Source organism: Alternaria postmessia (genome assembly GCF_024291825.1).
Source record: "Alternaria postmessia strain BMP 2775 chromosome Unknown scaffold_7, whole genome shotgun sequence".
Classification (NCBI taxonomy): Eukaryota; Fungi; Ascomycota; class Dothideomycetes; order Pleosporales; family Pleosporaceae; genus Alternaria; species Alternaria postmessia.
In genome coordinates, this window is record NW_026260080.1 from 26653 (window position 1) to 49856 (window position 23204).

Here is a 23204-nt window from a genome sequence, read left to right on the forward strand (position 1 = left end):
CCTGCTCTCAAAAGCAATGTCGGAGTGCGGACGCCTCAGTCAGCTAACGTTCACGAGAAGCTCACATCACCAGCATCAACAATCATTGTTCGAAACAACTGCTAGGACGATCTATCATTCTGCAGCACCTATGGGCTCAACACCAGTCGTAATGCCATTAACCCAACCTAGGCGGAAGCTGCGCGGACCGGAATAGTGTCCGCGCAGAAATATGTACAAGAAGATTTGGGGCTGATTGATCAGCTACCTATGATCGCCAACGAGCTTACTCGCCTGAAGGTCCGGCAATCGTGGTACCCGGCTTCACTGGGGTCCCAAAGTTGGGAGTGCCGTCAGAGTTCCAGTTGACCTTTTGCGCCATTGTGTACCTGTTACCATCACAAGCTCCGGTTGTGATAGCAGTAGCGTGGTAAACGTTCCAGATTTCCTTACCATCAGGGCTGACAAAGAATCTATATATTCGTTAGCATCTGACATCTTGCGGTGTCGGTTATATAGCATACCCATTGTGACCGGGACCATAGTTGCCATTAGCATTGGTGAAAACTGGTCCGCTGCTCTTCTTCCAGCTGGCGGCGAGCGCTGGGTCCCCAGATCCGTTCCAGGTGAGTAGGCCCAAGCTGTAGTTCGGCGTCCAGCAGAAACTCGCCGAGTAAGCGATGAATGTTTTGCCGCCGTGGTACATAGCAACAGGGCCTTCCTGAACAGGGCTGCCGTTCCTTTCCCAAGACTCAGTGGGTGTAGAAAGAATCTTAGTGGCGCCGATCTTTCCAGGTGAGGTCATGGGTGCGATGCAGAGTGATTGGAGGTTGCCGGACATGCAAGACCAGGTGAAATAGTTGCCCCATTTATCGAAACGCACGATAGAGCCATCAATACCCCATACGTTGGTGAGCTGGGAAAGGTAGGTGTACGTGCCGAAGGGGTCCGCACCACCTATGACTTTGTCAGATTACGCTCCATATCTTTGTCAAACTGTCTTACCCTTGAGCACGTAAGGACGCTGAAGATCCAGGTTGTCGACACCATTGCGGCCGGCGGTGTAGTAGATGTACCAAGCACCATCAATGTAGTGCAGTTCAGGTGCCCACATGTTGCAGCATCTGTCTGGATTGCTATCCGTCCAGACTACTTTGGTCTCCCCTGTCTTCAATCCTCCCAACGTCTTCGCCCTCGTAATTGATAAGTTCGTCCACGTCGTGGTCATCATGTAGTAGTAGCCTCCGCTCCACGCAATGTGAGGGTCTGAGCCATCTTTTTGCTTGAGCGGGTTACTGAAGCTTGCTGCGCTGACGAGGGAGGAGAGGGCGAGCACACAAGTGCCAATGGACTGAAGGAACTTCATCGTTGTGGAGAGTAAAGAAACAAACTGCAACTGGTTGGAAGATACAATGTATGATCATGGAAGTTCATCTTATAGAGTTCGCTGACATCGTGGTCTCGTTGCACAAGGAGATTAAGGCTTGCGCCACAAAACCGGTCCTTCCGCCCAATGCTTGGAATGTCATGTACACCCAGCTTTCCACGAATAGATAGAAAGACTAGGAAGCTGCCAAGATACGTATAGTAACAATCCGGGGTAATGGGCGGAATTGAGAATAGACTGAGGAGCGGACCACTGGGTGTTTCAATCTTGGCTGCTGTGAAATGCTCCGATTGGTGCAAATTGCTGTAGCATGCCCGCATCCGGCACTTTTCCGCCCCACACAAAAAGTCCTTTCCATGCGCCGGTCATGGTAGTTTCTAAGACAGCTGTCAAGCGTCGGGAAGGGCTGGGGGCGCTCTCAATGGGCGTGCGGAGGATCCTAAATCCTGGGGCTGAAACGTAAGGCTGCTGCACAAACCAAAAAACGCTCGCCCGAGAAGTGCCGATCGACCGAGGTTTTCACACTTCTCAGCACTCTTCATCATCCTCTACCCGCCACCTAGTCGCATGTGCTCACGCGCTAACCGTTGACACTGGCACTCTTTGGCATACCAATACCCACCGCAGCTGTTGCACCAGCGTCAACAGGCAGTACCGCACCTGTCATCCATCTCGCATGGTCTGAAGCGAGGAATGTTACGGCGCAGGCTGCATCCCATCCGTTGCCCTCTGTGCCGAGTAAGCTCCTCTTCTTCCGAGCTTCGCGAGCTTCTTCGCTCATACCGCCTGCATACATCATGGGTGTGTAAAGCATCTACCTAGTGTCAGTCCGCTGTCGTACGGTAGTCATAGGGTTCATACGCCAGGACAAACACAATTTACCCTGATGCCATCAGGTGCATGATGCGCAGCCATTGCCCTCGTCATGTTTACCACTGCACCTTTGCTGGTCGGATACAACAGGTGTGGTGTTCCTCCTTTGAGCCCGGCGACTGAGCCCATGTTGATGATGCTGCCTTTCATTTCGCCATCATTTCGTTGCATAGCCGGTATGCAGTACTTCGCCATCTGTACCATGCTGGTCACATTGATCTCAAGTCCCTTCGCCCAAGTTTCCATGTCAACATCGACCGCGGTTCCTGTTGCACCAGCGATCCCGACGTTATTGACCAGAATATCCAGCTTCCCAAACTCTTCCAGTGCTTTAGTCACTGCTGCTTCGCAATCGCCAGCTTTGGTGACATCTGCCTCCATTGCGATAGCTCTTCCCCGGTGTGGTTTCGACGCTGCCATCTCTGCGGTCTTCTCCGCCCAAGGCATCTTCAGGTCCAAACACAGGACATGGCAACCCTCATCGGCAAGCATGATCGATATCGCACGCCCATTACCAATGCCGTCACCGTCGCATCCTGCCCCAGTCACGATCGCGACTTTGTCTTTGAGACCGCGTGGGGGAGGTTCTGATGGAACTGCCGCCATTATGTCGGTTTAGCTCAGGCGGGGATATGACGTTATCTCCAGGAAAGTGTCGCAGATGCCGTCCAAGGTCGTTATCTGCAAGAAACAACCTCTAGGTCAAAGATGTCGTGGCCAATGCACAATCTTATCACCGTGAACTAACAACGTTGAGAACTTACAACAGCCAATAGTGGTGTTGGTGGCATGTAGGTGTCAACCTCGGTACATGCGGGGTGACGCTAACAACACGGCGCATATGTCGCAGCTACCTAGGTAGACGTGACGCGTTCATGCGAGGCTCGTACGAAGTCAAATCACTTATTGACATCGTCTCGCTGGAGCATACCCTCTCAACCTCATCACTCTTCTCACATCGAAAATGGCTTTGGATTTCTCGCAGTATGGTGGGCCCTCCGAGGAGTGGCTGGCAGTGGAAAAGACATTGCCCGCGCGAACATACGACGTTACAATGGATCCGCATGTGCTCAAAGAAGCTGTCAATGCCGAAAGAGAAAGCCGAGCCGCAGAGGTGATGCCGCTGTTAGCACCACATGTTCAGGTCAAAGACTATACCATCCCAACTCGCGATGGCTCAACTATCGAAGCTAGATCGTATAGGTCGGTCAAGACAGACGCGTCAGAAAGGCTTCCCGTGTACCTCTACTTCCATGGCGGAGGCTTCATATTTGGTAATGTCGTTTCGTGTGTAGAGTGCAAGATGATATAACTAATGATTACATAGGCACACTCAGCAGCGAGGATCCTCTATGTGCGCAAACTGCCATTAAGACAGGGGCGATAGTGCTGAACGTCAATTATCGCCATACGCCAGAACACACCTTCCCAACCGCTTGGTACGATTCTCAAGATGCATTCGCCTGGCTGCACAAGAACATAGACGAAATTGGGGGAGATCCATCCAAAGTCGTCACGGGTGGCATTTCAGCAGGTGGCACATTAGCAGCATCCCTCACACTCGAGCAACATCTTGGAAAAAGCGAGGTGATTGCAGGTCTGCCCACTCTAGCCGGACAGATCTTGATCATCCCCATGGTTGCCCATCCAGCCACATACGACCAAGGGCCTGGCAAGCTGCTCAAAACCTCGTCTTATGTCGAGAATGAAAACGCACCAATATTGCCGAAGAAGATTGTCGACTTCTTCACAAAGCTTCTGGATACTGCTAAGGCTGCTTCACCAGATTTGAAAGACACCAAGTTCAACATGGTCAACGCGACAGCAGAGGAGGTCAAAGGTTTGCCTCCTACAGTGTTTGGTATCGCGGGCTTGGACCCGCTGCGCGACGAGGCTTTGCTTTATGCGAAGCTACTTTCAGAGGCAAACGTGCCGACAGACATTACAGTATTCAAGGGCGTTCCGCATGGTCATAGGCGATTTGGCAAGGCACTGAAGGCATCTGAACACTGGGATGAGTGTGTCGATGGAGGCATACTCTGGGTACTTTCTAAGCCGAAGGCTACTGGGAACTTTGACGTGAAATTACCGTAGTTCTCATCAGATGACGACCCGAATTGCGGTAGCCGATTGTAGATAGTTTCGTGTCGCATTGGTGGCGTGTACCGTTAGAAAGACATCCAATCGATTCGCGTCGCTTAGATTGCCGATGCATGATCAGGCGTCCTTCGCGTTTACCGAGTTCCAGCTGTAATTTTTGTAACGAGAAGCACACGCACATGCGTCCACAATCTACGGTATTGTTTAGCACTCTCTTCTCGTGACAGACCCCTCCGTGCATTGCATTAGAATTTCGTTCAGGAGGGACTGCGCTCAAGATATGTGAAGGGGGGGTCAAAGGTGCGCTGAAGGCTGAGCTCAAGGTGCAGTCCAGGCTGCAATGCCAGCTCACTGTGGGGGAAGCGCATAGCCACACTGCGCTCACATTTCAGCCTGGGGTGTGCAACTAACTCGCATCTTCGTCATCTCTGGTTCACTCTTGTGTTTCTATCTCTCATATGGCAATCACTTTCGGCTCGTTTGGCGATATAATCGCTGCAGTGCAGATCGTGTACAAACTAATTGAAGTGCTTAATTCCCAAAGAGGTGCCAAACGCGAATTTGGGGATTTTCTGGTGGACTTGAGACTTTTCCATCGCTATCTCGAACAGGTAAGATCCCCAAAGCCCATATTGGTTATCATTTCAGGTCCAACAGAATGCAGCTTCTCACGTTTTGGCAAACACGCCAAGAAGATCCTAGTCTCGAAGGTCTCTTCAATGTTTTGCAGCCATCCATTTCCGATACCAAAGGAGAGATAAGCTCATTTCTGAAGCGTATTATATCTCGATACGGAAAGAGTCTTCTCTCCAACTTGAAACCTAATTCTAAAGATGTGGGAAAGATGCTGCAATGGCATATGCTGGAACGCGACAACGTTGCGCGATTGCAAGACAAGCTTCGGAAGAGCAAGGAAATCATATTGATGGTTCAAAGTCAAGCCAATATGTACGTCTTGCTCCCTCCATCAGCTCTGGAGTGTGGGCAGATAAGATCTAACATAAAATTCCTCAAAGGATCTTAGAGGAGAAAGACCAGTCCATTTTGATTGAGAGAATGAACGCTCTAGCAGACGCTGAAACTGAGACTGCAAGACAGCTCAATGAACGTCTCGAAGATTTTGGAGGAAAGCTTGAGAAGCAGGGCGAGGCGCTCGGCCTAATCTCTCGTAGCATTGGAAGCATTAGCTCAACTATGTAAGTCAAGCTCGCAAAGACCAAATTATTTCTGACAACTTCTTCTGACAGCGCTCCAATCGCAAATCTTGTTGCAGACCTTCCAGGCATGCTGGCAAAGATACATGCCGAGCAGCTGTCTCAAAGACTTCTATTCTTCAGTCTAAATCCATTTGCCCAGAACTCTGCTATTGTAGAAGATGCTCTTGGTTGGAAATTCACGATACCTTTAGAGCTAATCAGTTCTTGGAATGTGAGTACAAGAAGAACATGACGTACATATCTCAATCTAACAACACACAGACACTTCACTCTATCCTCATCGATAGATTTTCGAATCAACCGGGTTACGACCTCGTCAGGCACCACCGCTATGCGATACGAGACGACGTCAGCGGATTGGACATCCGCCAGAATAAACCTCTCACCTATGTGATCCGTCCTGGTCAAAAAGTCAACATGTGCATGATCTACTTCAGCGGTGACAAGGACACGATGACGTGCCCTAGATGCAAGAAGTCGACTCTCCGCGCAAACAACCTAGCTTTCACATGGTGAGTGCTCTGATGGAGATTCCCTCATTCTACGGAGTAGTTCGTACTAAGGTTATATTCAGCTCAGATCCAAGATGTGATATGGAAATACAGCGCCTCGAAGAAGTACATGATGATACTACAGCTCTCAATGGCAAAATGGACGGCAGCGCTACACGAACCAATCTCAGAAAAGATGGCATCAGCACCCATCTTGATCATGAGGATGGATATCCAGCTGATCTAGTTTCCAAGTTCGACACAGAAGAAGGCCCAGAGGTCTTCAAACGAGTGCGATTTCTCTCTCGCTGGGAATTTCGACGTGAATCACGAGGATGTTTGTTTTCCAAAATCGGACATTACAATTGGTGGCTAGCGGATTGTCCCGAAGCCCTGGCAATGAACGTAACCCTTGGTAATGCGTTCAGAGAAAGTTCGGACGTCCCTTTATGGTTTCGTCCGGGGGCTGGCTTTGCGGAAATCATTGTCCTCTTCGGCGTATTCTTTGTTGGGTTGACATTGCAACAGTCGAGACCGGTGTTGGTCATGTTCTCCATGACGAAGAAGGCACGGAGGGAAGCCTGGAAATTCTGCACAGGAATCGACTGGATTAGAGCAAACCCCTCGCTCATCCTTCTCACAAGCTGGCATAGCATCTTCCATCCTGTCATTAGGTTGGCTTGTAAGAGACTATATGGCACACGCTTTTTAGAGGATAGCTGGAAGACAAGCGAAGATTGCGCTAAATTAGTATAAACTCACAAGGTTACTCTAGCGTAGAGATCTGCATCACTACTAGTCCGACCTGGAGGCGATCCGGGAACTACCCCAAAACACAAGCGTTCTTGACCGCTGCCAACAAACTCCAATACGCCCTTCACGTATCCTTCACGATTATCTCCCATCAGTCAGCAGGGGAGATTTCGATAGCCGAATGGGATGATTGTATAGTGGTTGGGAAAAGCAATCTAGTCATTATAAACTCGACACAGTGTTTCCAGATCTTATCAGATCTACTGAGCAGCTGCAGTGCTGCATTGTTCTTGTCATCTTCAAGATGCGCAAGCATTATCCTATCCGAACATCCCGTGGCGTCCAGTTCATCAGTGTGTCTGGGATGAACTTCTTTTCAAAGGATTGGTAGTGAACCATTGAATGGAATGCGACTTCGAAAAAGATTGAGTCGACGCGCTCGAAGTACGAAAAGCCTTCCGGTTGGTACAACACCAGGATATGTATATCGTCATCCCATTGATATGGGATCAACAGCGTGACTTTGAGCGAAAAATTGGCTTTCTGCTTTGGAGGATATGCAGTTCGTATCCGTTGAACAAGTTCACCATTTAGTCCAGGACAAATAGTTTTGATCTGCTCAATAGCACGACCTTCACCATCACCTGTGACGCAGCCGCTCTCCGATATATGTACGTCAAAAGCGGGTCCATGTAAGTGAAGGAATACGGGCGTTGATCCCAAATTCTCTCGATCGTGTATCCTGCTCTTATCTTCACTCCATGAGAGCACAGTTCCGTCGGAATATTCCATGTTGACACGCGCGACTGTCCTATGACCAGGAGATTCAAGGGAGCGTGGTAGTTTAGAGCGGAAGTTAACTCCACGCATGTTCCATCCTAGCCATGTCCAGCTTGGGAACTTCGTGCGCCGCGCCATGATAGGGTCATCTTCTGAGACATGTTTAGCATCCCAGGATAGACCCAGCACAAAGTGGTCAGATTCACTCGAGAGCGGCTCATTGTAGATCATTGGGATCCCGCAGAGAAACTGAATCTTTCCCGGAAATTTCCGTTCAAATGCAGCTAAGACACCCTTGATGGCATCTTGAATGTCGTTCTCGTTTGTAAGAGACCTTGTCAAGTATTCGTTGATACGTTCTTCGAGATCGTACGGGCTTTTCCCGAGTCCTCGAAGAGGGAAGACTCGGGAGACATCGATGCCATCCCGCATTCGAACATTCTTATGTGTATGCAAAGTCTCCAATGGTCCGTGTACGCTCTCTAGGCAATGCATGGCATTACATTGGAAATACACCTGAGTAGTCGTGAACACAAGTCTCCGTCGGGCGAGCAGCCCTTCTTGATAAGTCCAGCCTCGACTATTCCACTTCGAAGATAATATCTCCTCCTTCACGAATGGCGCATACACGAGAGTTCTGTTACCGATTTCTACTGTCGGTTGGCGTTCCCTTAGCACTGCACCAACTCCAGGTAACCCGTAATCAGGGTCAATGCCCGCCGCTGCAACCACCGTGAGTACGGATTGCTGGTAGATAATATCCATACTCTGTATTTGTGTTTGCCTGCTCATGTTGTCTTCCTGAACAATACAGTAACGGTCTATCCAAAGATAACGATAACCGAGTTTTGTCGTCAAAAGAAGGGTGTCTTCGATCGTGCGAGGTACACATTCTGGAATCACACCCTTTTGGAATATGACATCTTGATCTGGCCTACCCCAGACATAGCTAAGGGTTACATATTGCTTGTGGCCGGTAATGTGCTTCCAGAGAATGATCTTGCGCGTTGTGCAATCGATGACATGGAATTCTGCGGGAACTTGCAGATCGAACTTCTGGTTGCACAAAGCCCTGTGATTATTGTTACAGAAGTTCAGCCATCCTTTCATCATGGCAAGGTCAACTTCAGGTTGTATCTGATGACCACGGAAACTCTCTTGTGTTTCAGAGATGTCCATAATCATGCCATGAGGATTCTTCCTTGCATCGACTGAACGCAGGGCGGGAGCAACTCTGAAGCCAGGTGAATTATCGAACTGAAGCTTCCAAGCACCGAGTTCGTCCTTTGCTGGAAGGATGTAAAGATAGTAGCATGGGTGAGGAGAGGTGTTATCCGGTACTGGTTCTCTCACACTATAGAAGAACCGGCACAAAGTGCAACTGCTTTGGGACTTTATGTGAGACAGGTCATGCCGCATAAGACCCCAGATATAGTAGAGCTTTGGATGTCTCATATCTTGGTTGAAGATCTTTTGAAAATCCATTTTCCGACATTTCCGACAGGTAGAGTGAGCGCTACGCGCAGATTCTGCCGAGACCTGGATGCGATTCTCCTCAGAGTTCGAAGGTTCGATCCGTCGATGCTTCTTGGTCGGCAGGTTCGCATCGTGGCTTTGACGCTTCAACAAGCCACGCATAGATGTGTTTTGCAAACGTTTGTTTCTTTCTAGCGCTCGGGTAGCCTCTTGGTGGGGTGCAGAAGCCACACTCGAGGCCTGCGAAGTGGATGGCGCTCTGTCTTGCACTGAGATAACTGATGGAACCTTCGGCATCATTGATCTCCCTGCTTTTCTGTGGGTTTTCTTAGGGGAAACGATGGATCCGTTTAAAACATATGAGGTGCGAGAAGTTGTTCGGCTGGCTCGAGTGATTAGAAGCAGAAGAGTCCAGAGTTACGAAGTTTGAGGCATATTGCTGCCTGCTGCGCAGGCAAATCCAGCTCAGCCTCAGCCCCAGTAGGGTGCGAAGCAATGTGGCTTGAGCTGTAATGCATCATGCCAGTTCATGCGGAACAGTGGTCCTTGCGCAGCGCGTATATTGTAGACCCGAGTCCTCTGTAACCATCCCAGAATTGTTGATCGATTACATGCTCATCCATGTCAATATGAGGTCCTCAAAACGGTATTCTGGTGATCAGCATCATGTTGGCATAGAAGACTGGTTTTTGGGGGTAGGGTGATTCACTTTATTGCGTGTCGATCTATACCAGGATACAGAAACCCTGTCTCTCGATGAAACACACTTATTCCGCCAGGCGGAAACGACACTTACAACTCGCTCTTGGTCTCGAACTTGATTGTTTTCAGGCTTTCTCCCACTCCAGTCGTTGGAGCGCTAGTAGAGAAAAGTGTAAAAGGCGCGATTACTAGCTCATCTCAATACTTTTTAACAAACTCCAATACGCCTTTCACGAAACCCTCAGGGTTCTCTTCAGCGATATAATGCGCACTATCCCCAACAGTTAACATCTCTGCACCTTGATGATACTCCTCCGCCATGCTTGCCGCAGACTGTGCCAGCATGAACTCTCTTCCATTCATAAGCAATGAAGGTACAGCGACCTTCCCATGTTCAGCCACCCAACTTCTGTTCTCCTCTGCGTCCTTCTCAAAAGAGCGATAAACCTCAAGACCGGCTCTGATAGCACCAGGTTGCGAGTAGGCAAGCGCATAATGTTCCAGGTCAGCAGGTGAGATAGCTGCGCTATTGTACGAGATCTTGTCGAAGAAGTGCTTGAGATATTCTCGCTCTTTCCCAGCAATCAGAAATTCTGGTAGGTCAGGTACTCGATGGAAGACGAAATGGAAGACGTCGGGAGTGCCTTTGACGTTCTCGTAGCATGATGTACCGGGCAGTGGACATTCACCCCAAATGATGCTTCTCACGTCGTTGGGGTAGCGCGATACGTAGGCAAATGCGATCATGCCACCAATGTCGTGGCCTACGACGTGGATTTTCTCCTTGATGCCAAAGTGGGATTGGATCAATATGTGTAAGTCCTCCGCCATCTGCGTCTTTTGGTAACCGGTTAAGGGCTTTGAGGATTGCCCGGCGCCTCGGTAGTCGGGCGCAATAACCCGGTAGCCGGCATCTGCTAGAGGCGTGATGACATGGCGGAACTGATACGAGGTTTGAGGGAAGCCATGAATGAGCAATATGACACCCTTCTCTTCAGTCTTAGATACCGCTTGACACTCGATGTAGTTCAAACGTATCTCCTCGCCGGAAGTTGTAGTGATTGAAGCGATTCGTTGACAACAACGTGAGGTATCAATCGCTGAAGGCTGCAGGGTAGACATGATATGTGAAACTGCTTAGAATGAAGAGGGCGTTGAGAGATATGGAGATATCGACAAGGCATGTTTATACACTTGGGTATACCCGGTGGTGGAAATCCATCCTTGGATTTGTAAGACATGACGCTCTTGCAGCGTCATACCAAGATGCGAGATACATGGCTTGAAGCTGGGATCAGGTAGCTATCCTTGGACCACGACCTGAGAGACTATTGTTACGAGAGGGTGAAATTCTACTCGAGAACTGCAGTGGCTTATATCGTAGCGGTAGCTTTACTCAGATCCAAAGCGTTCTTCTTGCGTGGTACACGCCATTCCGTTTTTGGTATGGTATCTCCGGTCTGGTCGAAGTCGTAGACGAATTGATACATTGCTCAAAGACATCTGGCGCTATCATCAGTTCTGCACATTCGAGACTCATCGCACCAAGATGTATGGTAATCGGTAAATTCTTCCTTTGATCCTGGCTTTCCGATGTAGGCTCCTACCTAGGTGCTAAGCCATTAGGCCACGACACTTAACCTCCATCCTTTGCAGCGACAGCAATTGACAATTCGTTCGCTATCCTGTTCAACTACATTCACAAGGCATGCCTAGGCTGGGTAGATGAGATTTGTCCGCTCACGTCTCAGAAGCCATGAGTCAGTCCGAGGATCTCCCTTCCATGATATCCAGGTAGGCTGCGACCGGCATGACAACAAGACGCGGGAGAGATCGGGAGCTGGATAGAACGGCGCGAAGCATTGAACCGTTATGAGAGAAGGAATGAAGGACGGGGATCAATGGAAGATCTGAAGATGCGCCTGCCACACGCTAGGGGTGTTGCCCCACTTTTTGGCGACATGCCTGAGATGCGCCTAAGGACCCTGCCGAAGTGACCAATCAAATCATGCTCGTCCTGGTGCCACTGTGCCGGGAGACGTGGAGCTGCCGTAGAGTCTGTCGCATGTCGTTCTTCCATCAACGCCAATTGTATCAGTTCAGTAAGATGGCGAAATTCACCCCCGCGATGTCGCGACCCTACCGAGATGCGAAAACTACACGGCGCTTAATCAGAGGACAGCATGACGATATATAAGGTCAGAGGCTGTAATCGTACATTCCATAATACCCCCCATCATAACTACCATACGTTTTACTAGCCCCATTACCGACGATGCCGACCCACGGAGAAAGAAACCTGGAACTCGGGAATCAGGCGTATGCTGCCTCTTTCGACCAAGGCCATCTAGCACTTCCACCTAGCCAGAGATACACTATCGGTAGGCACAAACCAACGGTCTCTATCGTCATGTACTGACTTGATGCGACAGTAACGTGCATGGACGCTCGCATCGATCCCACCGCTGCATTTGGTATACCTCTTGGAGCCGCCCACGTAATACGCAACGCCGGCGGTTGTGTAAAGGATGCCTTCCGATCGATCGTCATATCGCAACAACTTCTTGGAACAAGAGAGGTGATACTTGTCAAGCATACGGGATGCGGTATGCTCACATTCGACAACGATATTGCGAGAGCCACGGTCATGAAGAAGAGAGGAGAAGTGGCTGCGAGAGAGGTGGAGACACTTGACTTTCACGCTTTCCGTGATCTAGAGATACAGGTCAAGAAGGACATACAATGGCTTCGGATCAAAGCGATTGAGGAGAACATCAGGTTCAGCGGCTGGATCTATGACGTGGAGACAGGGAAGACAACTCGGATTGTGTGAACTGGCTGCTTGGTCGTTCATTGAGTTTTGCAAATTATACCCAGGATAATGTAACAACATCTTATGAGCTTTCCCAGCAGACGTGCGCAACCGCTCTGTGTTCTTCGAGGTTTGGAGATAATTAATTTGGAGCTGCTCTAACAGCTCGCCCATTTCCTATTGGGGGCTAGCTTCCCCGCGGGCTAAACTCCCCGCAGCCTGACGCGTCGCGAACTCCAGTGACGTGTCGTAGTTTCCAAAGTTTACTCTTACACGCGACGACAACCTTCAATCTCCCCCGCCTGCACTCTCCGGCGTCCGCTCTTCGTGAAAAAGCATTGCATCTTTGTATGGCGGCCAAGACTGCGTCGCTTGGCGGGCTACCAGACGAGCTGGTACTGGAAATTCTGAATCATTTCCATACCATTCGCTCATATGAGACGCAATCCACAGCCTTCAAAGATCAAGAAAAGGAGAGAACACGCCAATCCGAAAATCGCATACTCAGACGATCGCTACGCAATCTCTGTCTAACGTCCCGTCATGTTAGCCGAATAGCCACCCCAATTCTGTACGCATCGTTCACGGGAGCTGTTACTCGACACGGTCTTACGCCTCTCAACCTGTTCCACGAAAGGACGTCGGCCTCTCATGTTCCAGGTCGCAAATGCATAGAGTATCTGCAGTATGTAGAAGTCCGACTCGAAGATGATCAAGGCAACAGTCTTCACGCCGATACTCTTGAGCCGGATGCCGTTTACCAGGCAGCATATTACTTTCGGTTACTAGCACATATTATAAGCTGCGCGCCAAACTTACAACATCTTTCTCTCGTCGTCCTCGAGACTGACAATGTTTCCTTTTGGAAACACATTATAACGGAAGAAGATGCAACGGCTGCGCCCACACAAACGACAGCGACAAGACAGGACTTCCATAAGCTGCGATTTCTGTGTATTCAGATGCATACAGACGTTTCCAACAACCATGGTTCTGGATCGTTCGACCAGATCTGCTCCGTTATGTCGAGGGCTCCCTTGCTTTCTGACTTCCTAGCTCATGGTGTGGCGACATTCGCGCTGCCAGCACAGCCGCTCGAGCTTAGCATCTTCAGTATGCTCAAACGTCTAGAGATCACCGAGTGCATGCTCGAGATAGAGGAGGTCGCCAAGATTTTATCGACCTGTAACGAGCTACAGCATGTTGTTTGCACATGGGCTTATCTCGATGACACGACCGGAACACTTCCAGATCTCTTCATCGCTCTTCTGCGTCACACTGAAACTTTGGAAAGCTTACGTCTCGACTTGCGTCAAGTCAGAACCGACGAAGATTTGGATGAGTCTCAATGCTTTGGTAGCTTTCTGCCGTTTAAAACTCTTAAGACATTGGCTGTATCGGACTATTGTCTTCCTGCGTTCTCTAATCTAATTCATGAAGAGAAAACACCCTGTTACGACAAGACGGTGCCTCCACCTTCAATGGCTGAGCTGCTACCACCGAGTTTGACAAGCTTCACAATGCTAACCGGGGAATCCGACGAATTTTCAGGTGAAAGCACAGATCTTTCGCCCGACCTATGGGTTTGGGTCAAGAAGTATGCTTCGTCAGGCCTAAACCTGAAACACTTCATCGTTGAAAGCCACGACTTCGAGATAGAGAACCCTAGTATAACGAAGGCCTTTTTGGACTTGGGTGTGCAATTTGAGGTTAAGGACATATATGGATACGACTAGACGGGTTTGAAGATGGCAAACGGTTGAAGGGCCGGAAGATTGTAACGACGTCCGCCTCTGAGAGCTGCGACATGTACACTGAATGAGGGAACAAACACGACCGACTCAAACGCACGTATCACGCTGTTATTCTATGCTTAATCGGAGAGGCGGTGTTGGTAACGCTGGGCGGTACAGATGCGGGCAACCTATAGCAAGGTTTACGTGAAGATTTACCTCAATCGCACTGCCGTCGACCCGACGACAAGATCCCACCTTTACTTCAGTAGTGACCATTGCGTCCAGGGACTTTCTCACGTGCCAGTGCCCCTCACTAGTTCCTGCACGTCCATATAAGCCTTCTTTCCTATTTCTCCAGGCTTTCTTTTCTCCTCGCTACCTGGTCAGCCTCCACCCGCTTGGGAAGCAATTGATCTTCGATACAGATCTGACAGCCGCAGCAGCAGCAGCATCAAGAGTTGTTAACATGGCCATTCCGAGCGACCAAGCCGCTCCCTTGGACGTCACTGCATTGTCTGACGAGAAGACAGCTGCCGCGAATATAGGGTCTCCCAAGAGAGAGCCTTCGAGTCAGGACGGCGTCCCGGTATCCGATTCTGTGCTTGACGTACCCGGAGGTTCTGTGCCCAAGTCCGAGAGGTCTGGAGAGGCCAAAGAGCTGGAGCGCGTCCAGGATTCAGCAGACATTGCGAAAGCCACTCTGAGCTCTGCCTTCTCATCACCCAAGCTCGTCGCGAATGACTGCGAGAGCATTGTCTCTTTTGGTGAAGGCCATGTTGTGAAGGACATGCATAGCAAATCAGCTGTAGCGAGCCCTGTTCCTATACAAGACCAGGAAGAGCGGTCTAGTGGAAAGGCAAAGTTAAAGCATGGTACGTCTCGTTTCTATCACGGAAAGCACTGACTGATCTGAGAAGAAGCGTCTCCAGTCGCCAAGAAGGAATCACTCATGACATCTGCCCCGCAAGCTCGGCGCGAGATCGTCGAGGTCGATACCGAGACTGACACAGACACGACTATCGACGCACCGAAGTCCTTCAAGCCGGCCCACAGTCTACCTCCTCACATGCGACCCGAGTTTCAACCACCACCAGCGCGCCAATTCGGTCTTAATGACTCAAGGGTATGCTCTCATTGAGACCTTCAGATACATTTATGACTGACACGTCTAGCACATGGTACCACCAAACGATGTCGCCCGATACAACGAAGGCCCTCGAGCATCTCGCTCCCACTATATGTCATATCAACCTAGAGGCGACCACGTGGATCGAGAGCAGTTTGCCCGTGTCAGCGCCCAGTTAACGAAGATCAAGCATGAACTTGATGTTGAGCGCAATAAGAACTGGCGACTTCGGACAACCATCGAGGCCGAGCAGCAGCAGAAGGTTGAAGCCGCGTCTTCGAAGATGCTTACCAACCTCCTGCGAGAGCAAGCTGAAGCTCTCACGCTCAAAGCCAAGGTCGAAGCTAGGGAGCGTGAACTTGACCTTCGGGAGCAAAGGATCTCACAGCAGGAAGTTTACCTTTCCGAAGGCCAGAAGCAGCTCTGGTTTTCTCTCGAAGCAAATGGCGTTCGCCCTATAAGTGCAGTGGATATACAGCACGCCCGGCAAGAAGCCGAGCTGAACGCTCAAAAGGCCATGGCTGACCTCAACGGAAAGCTTAACATCAAGATCGAAGGTCTACGTCTTCGTGAAGCAGCACAGCAGATGCGCGAACAGCAGTACAAGGCTATAATTCGCGATTCGCTCAAGGACGAACTCGAGAACTCGCTGACCGATGAGAAGGCTGAAGAGATTGCTGCAATTGAGTACAATAACGGATATGGTGCAGGAAAAGAGATCGGTAGCAAAGAAGCACAAGAAAAGTCTCGCCAGCGAGGTTTCTTAGAGGGCTATGGCGCCTGTCACCGTACTCAAATCACCCTGAGCAAGTGTCGCCAGGGTCTGATCGATCGTGACAGCCCCGAGCTGAACTTCCTCTACGACGCCAACCACCCACACAACCTCTGGAACATTGGCGAGCTGGTCGGTCGCCTGGAGCATGAAGACAACCCCGAGAAGATGAAGAACGTGTCAAAGAGGGAGTCTGCGGTCGAGAAGCCAGTCATCAACACCAAGACTGCCAATGTCGCTGATGAGCCCCGCGATATGAATGGCAAGGTCAACGGGTATACCAATGATACCATGATTCACAAGCGAGAGGAGACAAGTAGCAGGTAAATCACCCATCACTCTATCTTTCACTTACGCTTACACTCTGCAGAATGCCATTCGCGCGTCCCACCTTCGCCGCCGAGCTTCGCGGTCCCTCTGCTACACACAACGGCCACATCATTCTCGCTAACAACGTCGCTTCACCAGCCGCCAAGAAGACTGAACAACTCATCATCAAGGGTGAGGAGCCTGTCGTGAATTTGATTGACTTCGTGTAAGTCGGTCGATGGAAGGGCCGGGGCGTGGACGAGGAGTATTGGGATGGCTGGACGGAAGGGTCGTGGCATGAGGTTTGAGGGCGACAAGAGGCGCGTAGGTAACAATGGTTGTGTCCAAAGTTCAACAGGATGGCTACATTGCTCTGGCTACTCTACCGTCGCGTTGCGTATGCTACTTGGATACCTCTAAGCCCCTGCATAGCCTCAACCCCAGCATGCCGCCCGATCGGGTTAGAGTCCGCTTTGTGGATGGCGGGCGGGCAAGGACTAAAGCTTGTGTGTGAAATGAGCTACATGATTGAGTTGGCACCATTTAGGTACTGACTATATGGGACGAGAAGCTATATGCATATCAAGTTTCTAAAATATCCACATGCCAGGTTTGATGCATAAACCTTTCGTCTCATTATGAGCATTCTAAAAGTAGATTCTGACATCTACATTACTTTTCTCCATCTCTATCTTCCGGTCTAGAACATGTTGAATAACCCCCCTCGCCAGCCCAAAACCACACTTTTATGACCATCTAATATACCTCAATCCTGCATAACGCTCCACCCCTCGCCGCCTCTCTTTCCGCCAAGTCCTCTTCCACCCCTTACAACCGGCCCATGACCCCTCTCACCCAACATAGGTTTCCTCAGCACAGGGCCATTCGGTCCCTGACCAAACGCGTCAGCCTGCTCTTGAGCCTCCTCTGTCAACTTCGGTTCGTTTGCACCACCACCACCACCACCCTCCTTTGCCTCTCCCTCCTTGTTAGCAGGCCACTTCTTCGCAAAGTCCTGCGCCCCACCCCCAATAGCCCTCATCTCCTCGTTCTCCTGGCCATCTTCTCTTGCAGCATACTTCCCAACGATATCCAACAACTCCTTCTCTCCCTGCTTCTCACGCTCGCTAGACCAGTTTGCATACTCGTCCCACCACCAGCGATGCGTCTCTCCGTCTTTTCCTAGGTACCCTGCCGTACCATCTTCCTTGACACGCGCAGCCCACGGCTTATCCACAATGTAATGCAGCACAGCGACCTGGTCGTCGACCCAGATATTAGTGTGCCAATATCTCCACGTCTTCAACGCATTTGTTTTCCAGGACAAAGTACTCCAGCGGCCATCGAAAGCCTCGTTTAAGAAATCCTGATCAGGGAACTTCATAGCGCGGAGTCTAGTGTTGCCAATGTCCTGAAACTTCTGGAGAACAAACTCAGCTAGAGCTTTGCTAGGGCGATAGAGAAAAGTCCCCGAGTTGAAGTTGGACAGCGTGTACGGTTCTGGTCGCACTTGAGCGAGTTGATCCGGGGCTGTAAGTTTAGCCATGGCGCAATTCTCCGGGTTCCATTCAGCGGGCGCCCAGGAGTCGTGATCGAGGTTGCAGACACAGGTGTGTACGGCCATTGTTCGCATTCCGTCGCCGCCTTGCAGGTAGGCGTCGTTTTGCTTGTTGAAGATTAGGGGCGAGGGGTTGGAGAAGATCATCATGTCGGCGTCTAGCCAGCAGATTCGTTCAAACTTCTGGGGCATGTCCCAAAGGTCGAAGACGCGCAGTTTGGTCCATGTGTCGATGAAGCGCTCGGCGACCATGCCGGATTCTGTTCCATCTTCGGGAAGGCGGAGGTGTTCTACGGGGTGGAGGACGATGTTGGAATGTTTGGCTTCGGCTTTGAAAGCGTTGACTGAGGCCTCTGGGAGTGTTTCCGGCGTGTAGGTTATGATGAGGGGTGTGTTTGGTGAATGCTTGTTGAGTGTGTAGGCTAGGAGGATTGCGCCAGCGAGATAACTGGGTCGAGTGAGGAGTGTTACATATGCATCTTTTCCCTGTTGGTCCGCCATTATGAGTACCGATGGGCTCCTGGACCGTTATTGCTCTCTGATGTTTTCAGTTTGAGAGATATAATGACAGGGATATCGAGAGGTACATGCAGTCGCAGAGGTCTACACGAGTCCCACCAAAGCAAGAACGCGCTGACGTCACGACTTACGTTCCGAGGCCGGAATGCACAACTCTTGTGATCGGAACCTACTGAGGACGTACACATTTTGGAGAGGGAATGTACTGTGTAAATTGTCGTAGTAGGTTTCACAAAGATATATAGTGTTACAAGTTCAAATTACGGGTATCTCAAGAATCCTACTACGACAACAGCCATTTCACTACTCAAACTTATCATACAATGTCCTCAAATCTTCTTCCCATCCTCTTTCGCTAACGCCTTTCCCCAAGCGCTCTCGAATGGGTCATCCGACTTAGGAGCATCTACCTGCTGTACATCTTGTAAAGCTGCAACTTCAGGCACCACGCTTGGCTTCGTCAATTGAACAGGAGCGGGACGGTCCAAGGCAGTAGCCTCTGGGCTTTCGTACTCGAAATTGCTAGAGTAGACCACAGCAGCGAATGCCTCCAGACCACCAACAGCTTCGATAGCAGCTAAGTACTCGTTGTTCGCTCCGCTTCCGATACTATGCGCCTGTCTGCAGAACACCGCTAGACTGTTGGCGACCTTAGCCTTGACGTCGTGGCCAACGATCTCCTGCACACGAGCGTTGCTATCAGAGACGGGCGGGATCTTGTATGAGAGTTGCGAGATCTTCACATCGACGAGGTGGGAGAAGGCCGCATCGAGAAGCTGTGTAAGGACATGGGCAAAGGCAGGCGATTCGATGAGGTCGGAGGTTTCGTCGATAAGGCGACGAAGAGAGGCGGTTGTTGTGGGGGATGTCGACTCAGATGATGAGGTCATGCCGGACTCTTGAAGGACGTAGTCTTCCTGGTCTTGCGGTGGAAGTAGGAAAGCAAGCCACTTGCATGTTCTGTGGGGAGTTAGCTGATGTCTTTACGCGTTGGAGTGAACTCATACCTTCGCTCTTCCTCGGTCGCACCTTCGACTCTCTTGCGCACTTCCAGTGTAAGTTCAGACAGCCTCTCCAAGGTCATCTCTTCTCTTGGGTTCACAAGGCCGAAGACGTCCTTGACTGCAACCCTCACTTTCTCAATGAGATCTATGCATCCCTTGTGTAGCAGCCACCAGCTCAAACTAAGGTACCTGCGGTTTGTCTCGAAATCATTGCCGTACGCCTGCTCGAAGTTGTCGTCGTCGTTGTTTTCTAGATTGATTCTTGAGCCTTCAGTGGTCGGCTGCGGTGCGGCCAGGGACACGACGGATGCGAGGTAATTTCGACGGCCGAGGAGGTTCAGTTGAATGCGAGTGAGAAGCGTAAGGAGAGACAGGGTGTAGACGAGGGTGAAGGCTCGCGTTATTGCTGGTCATGTTAGTATCGCAACTCCCAATGCCATGTACGGGGCACATACAGCTAATCTTCATCTCACTCCATAGCTGTGCTTTGCTCTTCTTGGACCTCCTGTCCTCTCGGGGATCTGGACTGCCCTCGGCTGGTCCCGTATTGCTATCGCCCTCTGTAGCGATTTGGCTGGCATGGATGAAGCTGTCCGTCTGCAGACTCGAGCTTCTTGCGTCATCCTCGGGCGTGTCGGCTACACTTGGAGGCGCTGTACTCGCAATCTCGCTGGGCCCGACGCTACGTGACAGGCGCTCTGCCTTTTGTCTCTGTAGCTCTTCCAGCACTTGCTCCACGGGGATGGCATCGAGTATGTTCTCGGTCGCGGTCGGTAGGATGGCGAGGACGGTGAAGGTGCAGTCTTCCTGGTTCTGTTCGAAGCGGCGGCGGAGACTGTAGAGCCGTTAGAACGTGCTCCTTGATAAGAAAGTATGGAGCGCACTTCTCTTTCGCGATGCGATCATCGCTCATGCGCTGCCTCGCCTCCCCGAGCTTGCCCAGCACATACTGCCCCGCCAGATAGCCGGCGCCGAGCACTCCGGCGCCGATTGCGAAGTTTGTGCGGTTGCGCCTGAGCCAGCGACGCGTTCCTTGTATCATGTTGATGGTTGAGAGGGCTATGCAGCCCGCGTACTTGGGGGTGGAGCAGGCGTCAGTCGCGTGTGGGGAATGTCGGAAGACCACCCAAGATAACCCAGGGTCCCGGCTGCTGCTCACGGGCCTGTCAATGCACCGATGCGTGATACAAGGAATCTCTTTGTTCAAATACTCCTGTCGTAGCAATTGTCGTAATAAATGATTAGTCGTGACTGATAAAGCAGGTGCAGGCCTTCAACGTCCAGCGCATGCGAGGTTGGTCTCGGGTTACACCAAGGCTTCGTGATTGGGCCGAGGTCCATTGCCCAAAGGGGAGACCAAGCCCAGCGCCGCTTTCGCTCCGCACATGTTGTCATCGCCTCCAGACGCTAATTCATCTTCCCACTCAAAAGGAGAAGGCCTTCTGGCAGCAGTGTATTATGTATCAAACAGTACTATAATAGCGGCCTTCCCCTCTATCGCAGCTCATCGCATATTGCATCCAATTCGTGATAACAGAAAAGCAACGCGTCTTTCAATGTATTTATTGTATAGACAAGTCGAACATAACTGAAGCCAAAACATCAAGTCGTTACGCGAGTCGTGAGTCGTAATCCTTCAAACGTATAGTGCGTCATTCAAGCGGGCGAGATGTCGCAGTTGGTGTTGTTACTGTTGTCTCGGGCGAATCAGAAAGAGAAGTCGTACTCGTGATCGGAGACGAGGCTTCTGAGCTGGACGACCTAGTTGATGCTGACGACCTGTAGAGGCAATTAGAAGCTGTGCGTGGATTTCAATCTCGCTTTGCAGGCTTGGCCATAACATAGGAGAATGCCAGTCGGAACATATGCTAGGTGTAAGTAGCAAAGAAAGTGAGGAAGACCGGAACAGGATAGCCGGTGACGTTGAGCCAAAACATGAACAGGGCGATTCCCCAGCGAGCATACCGAAGACATGCTAGTAGGACTTGTGTCTACTAGCAATGACGGCAGCATGGCCCAGGGCCAAAGCCTAACAGGGAAAAGCCAGTCGGCAAACAGATGTCTGGCAAAGAGGGACAACGTTGAATGGATAGGAAAGGAGCAAAGGTCGGGCGATACGAACGTCTTGATTGTAGCGATGACTGCTTGCTTTTAGCCATTGAACGTACCCATTAATAACCAATAGACAGGTTCACTACTGCGTAGCAGCGAACCTCCTGAACTCTCCAAGACTCAATTAGGTATGCATGTACATCCCGACTTGATGCCCATAGCTCAATGACAGAAACTTCCGTATCCTTGGGCTATTTTTTGGGCCCTGGTATGCTGTGGTCCGAAAATCCTTCCTTGGATCAGAAGTCCTGGAATCAGTCCTCGCACTGGATATAAGAAATAAAGAAAAGCTTCTTGCATGACAAGAAGCAACGTAAACATGAATAGCAGTGAAGATAGTCAGGATAGCCTATCTCACTGTTCCAGTCCGCGGTGAAAGGTCGTGGCACCCAGTAGTAGTTCACCCTTGGTTAGCTGCAGACATGTAGTCTGTAGATGGGTTCCAAGGTCGTTCATACGAGCCTTGTGAATGCAAGAACGCAGAGGAATCTCCGGGTTGATCCTGAGGGTCTATAAAACCATCATAACTGGACTGAAACGACTGAGGTTCGACGAAGGGGGATTGATCGTTCCATTGGATTTCATGGTTGTTGTATGGAGATCTGGGGTAAAATCCAGTGACATGTGAAGGTACGTACCCCGATATCTCTGACTGATTGCCTTGCTGAATTCCCTGAGTCTCTTGAGCCCAATGCGGGCTGCTTGGTGCTGTGACCGACTGCGACAAGTCTTTTGCGTCCTTGCGAGCTCGAGCCAGATCTTGATCGTTGTGCGTGGCCATTGTAGCCGGCAGCGTTGCCTCGGGTCTTAACACATCGGCTTAGCATTATGATAGCTGATTACTGACATTCAACATCACTACTGACCTTTGCAAGGTAATGTCGTCATCCCGCAAGGTCTTTCCTACAGGCATGAGGGTTGCAATGACGTGAGTGCACTACATCATGTTAATTTTGGTCTGCCACGAACGCGGAACTGTCTCCTACCTTGCCCTTCTGGCGCTTGCACTTATCACAAGCACCGATTTTTCTTGTAGTCTTATAGGCAGATCGTTCTGCGGGTGTCATCTTGCGCTTCTTCTTCGGCTGAACCGCAAGGCCCCCATCCACAATACTGAACACATGTTGCTGACCAGTTGCAATCTTGGTGATGGTAGGAGATTGCTGTGGATGATGCTCCACAAGTGCCGGCGACCTATACGAATTGCTATGTGACAGGGAAGGCGAAAGGCTTCTTTGATGCTTGCACACGTCCAGTTCCTCGGGACCCGGATGGGACGCTTGAAGAAGCATAGCTTCGTTCTGCATCGACTCAAGTTCGCGGTTCAAAAAGTCTATGGCGGCCAAATGCTTCCGCTGGCGCATACTGGTACATTGTGGATATTGGCTTTTCAGAAGTTCGTGTAGAGCATCAGAATCGAGTGGCTGAGTGAAAGCCATGCCTGCCCACGGCGGAGTCTCGTCGCTCGTCGGGTGTATCCGCTTGATGGATCTCATAT

The 23204-nt window shown here is 50.5% G+C and overlaps 11 protein-coding genes across 11 annotated transcripts; 4 read left to right on the forward strand and 7 right to left on the reverse strand.

Moving 5' to 3' along the window:
• Window positions 1-265: 265 nt before the first annotated feature.
• On the reverse strand, window positions 266-1345 carry J4E82_001770 (uncharacterized protein; the record flags this gene model as incomplete). Its single annotated transcript, XM_051728078.1, has 3 exons — window positions 266-452; window positions 504-936; window positions 985-1345. 3 exons carry the CDS (start codon window positions 1343-1345, stop codon window positions 266-268), a joined length of 981 nt encoding a protein of 326 aa, XP_051591960.1.
• A 601-nt stretch (window positions 1346-1946) lies between these two features.
• J4E82_001771 (uncharacterized protein) lies at window positions 1947-2845 on the reverse strand (the record flags this gene model as incomplete). Its single annotated transcript, XM_051728079.1, has 2 exons — window positions 1947-2180; window positions 2249-2845. 2 exons carry the CDS (start codon window positions 2843-2845, stop codon window positions 1947-1949), a joined length of 831 nt encoding a protein of 276 aa, XP_051591961.1.
• Window positions 2846-3203: 358 nt separating this feature from the next.
• J4E82_001772 (uncharacterized protein) lies at window positions 3204-5539 on the forward strand (the record flags this gene model as incomplete). Its single annotated transcript, XM_051728080.1, has 4 exons — window positions 3204-3513; window positions 3567-4318; window positions 5004-5274; window positions 5364-5539. 4 exons carry the CDS (start codon window positions 3204-3206, stop codon window positions 5537-5539), a joined length of 1509 nt encoding a protein of 502 aa, XP_051591962.1.
• Window positions 5540-7115: 1576 nt separating this feature from the next.
• On the reverse strand, window positions 7116-8992 carry J4E82_001773 (uncharacterized protein; the record flags this gene model as incomplete). Its single annotated transcript, XM_051728081.1, has 2 exons — window positions 7116-8869; window positions 8986-8992. The coding sequence occupies 2 exons, from the start codon at window positions 8990-8992 to the stop codon at window positions 7116-7118; spliced, it is 1761 nt and encodes a 586-aa protein (XP_051591963.1).
• Window positions 8993-9956: 964 nt separating this feature from the next.
• J4E82_001774 (uncharacterized protein) lies at window positions 9957-10880 on the reverse strand (the record flags this gene model as incomplete). Its single annotated transcript, XM_051728082.1, has 1 exon — window positions 9957-10880. One exon carries the CDS (start codon window positions 10878-10880, stop codon window positions 9957-9959), a length of 924 nt encoding a protein of 307 aa, XP_051591964.1.
• A 1153-nt stretch (window positions 10881-12033) lies between these two features.
• On the forward strand, window positions 12034-12591 carry J4E82_001775 (uncharacterized protein; the record flags this gene model as incomplete). Its single annotated transcript, XM_051728083.1, has 2 exons — window positions 12034-12139; window positions 12191-12591. 2 exons carry the CDS (start codon window positions 12034-12036, stop codon window positions 12589-12591), a joined length of 507 nt encoding a protein of 168 aa, XP_051591965.1.
• Window positions 12592-13592: 1001 nt separating this feature from the next.
• J4E82_001776 (uncharacterized protein) lies at window positions 13593-14306 on the forward strand (the record flags this gene model as incomplete). Its single annotated transcript, XM_051728084.1, has 1 exon — window positions 13593-14306. The coding sequence occupies one exon, from the start codon at window positions 13593-13595 to the stop codon at window positions 14304-14306; it is 714 nt and encodes a 237-aa protein (XP_051591966.1).
• Window positions 14307-14772: 466 nt separating this feature from the next.
• Window positions 14773-16743, forward strand: J4E82_001777 (uncharacterized protein; the record flags this gene model as incomplete). The annotated part of the gene is made up of 4 exons (XM_051728085.1): window positions 14773-15178; window positions 15224-15429; window positions 15479-16527; window positions 16575-16743. The coding sequence occupies 4 exons, from the start codon at window positions 14773-14775 to the stop codon at window positions 16741-16743; spliced, it is 1830 nt and encodes a 609-aa protein (XP_051591967.1).
• Window positions 16744-17279: 536 nt separating this feature from the next.
• On the reverse strand, window positions 17280-18572 carry J4E82_001778 (uncharacterized protein; the record flags this gene model as incomplete). The annotated part of the gene is made up of 1 exon (XM_051728086.1): window positions 17280-18572. The coding sequence occupies one exon, from the start codon at window positions 18570-18572 to the stop codon at window positions 17280-17282; it is 1293 nt and encodes a 430-aa protein (XP_051591968.1).
• Window positions 18573-18919: 347 nt separating this feature from the next.
• Window positions 18920-20636, reverse strand: J4E82_001779 (uncharacterized protein; the record flags this gene model as incomplete). The annotated part of the gene is made up of 4 exons (XM_051728087.1): window positions 18920-19550; window positions 19598-20000; window positions 20050-20429; window positions 20479-20636. 4 exons carry the CDS (start codon window positions 20634-20636, stop codon window positions 18920-18922), a joined length of 1572 nt encoding a protein of 523 aa, XP_051591969.1.
• A 1896-nt stretch (window positions 20637-22532) lies between these two features.
• J4E82_001780 (uncharacterized protein) lies at window positions 22533-23202 on the reverse strand (the record flags this gene model as incomplete). The annotated part of the gene is made up of 2 exons (XM_051728088.1): window positions 22533-22643; window positions 22693-23202. 2 exons carry the CDS (start codon window positions 23200-23202, stop codon window positions 22533-22535), a joined length of 621 nt encoding a protein of 206 aa, XP_051591970.1.
• Window positions 23203-23204: the final 2 nt, after the last annotated feature.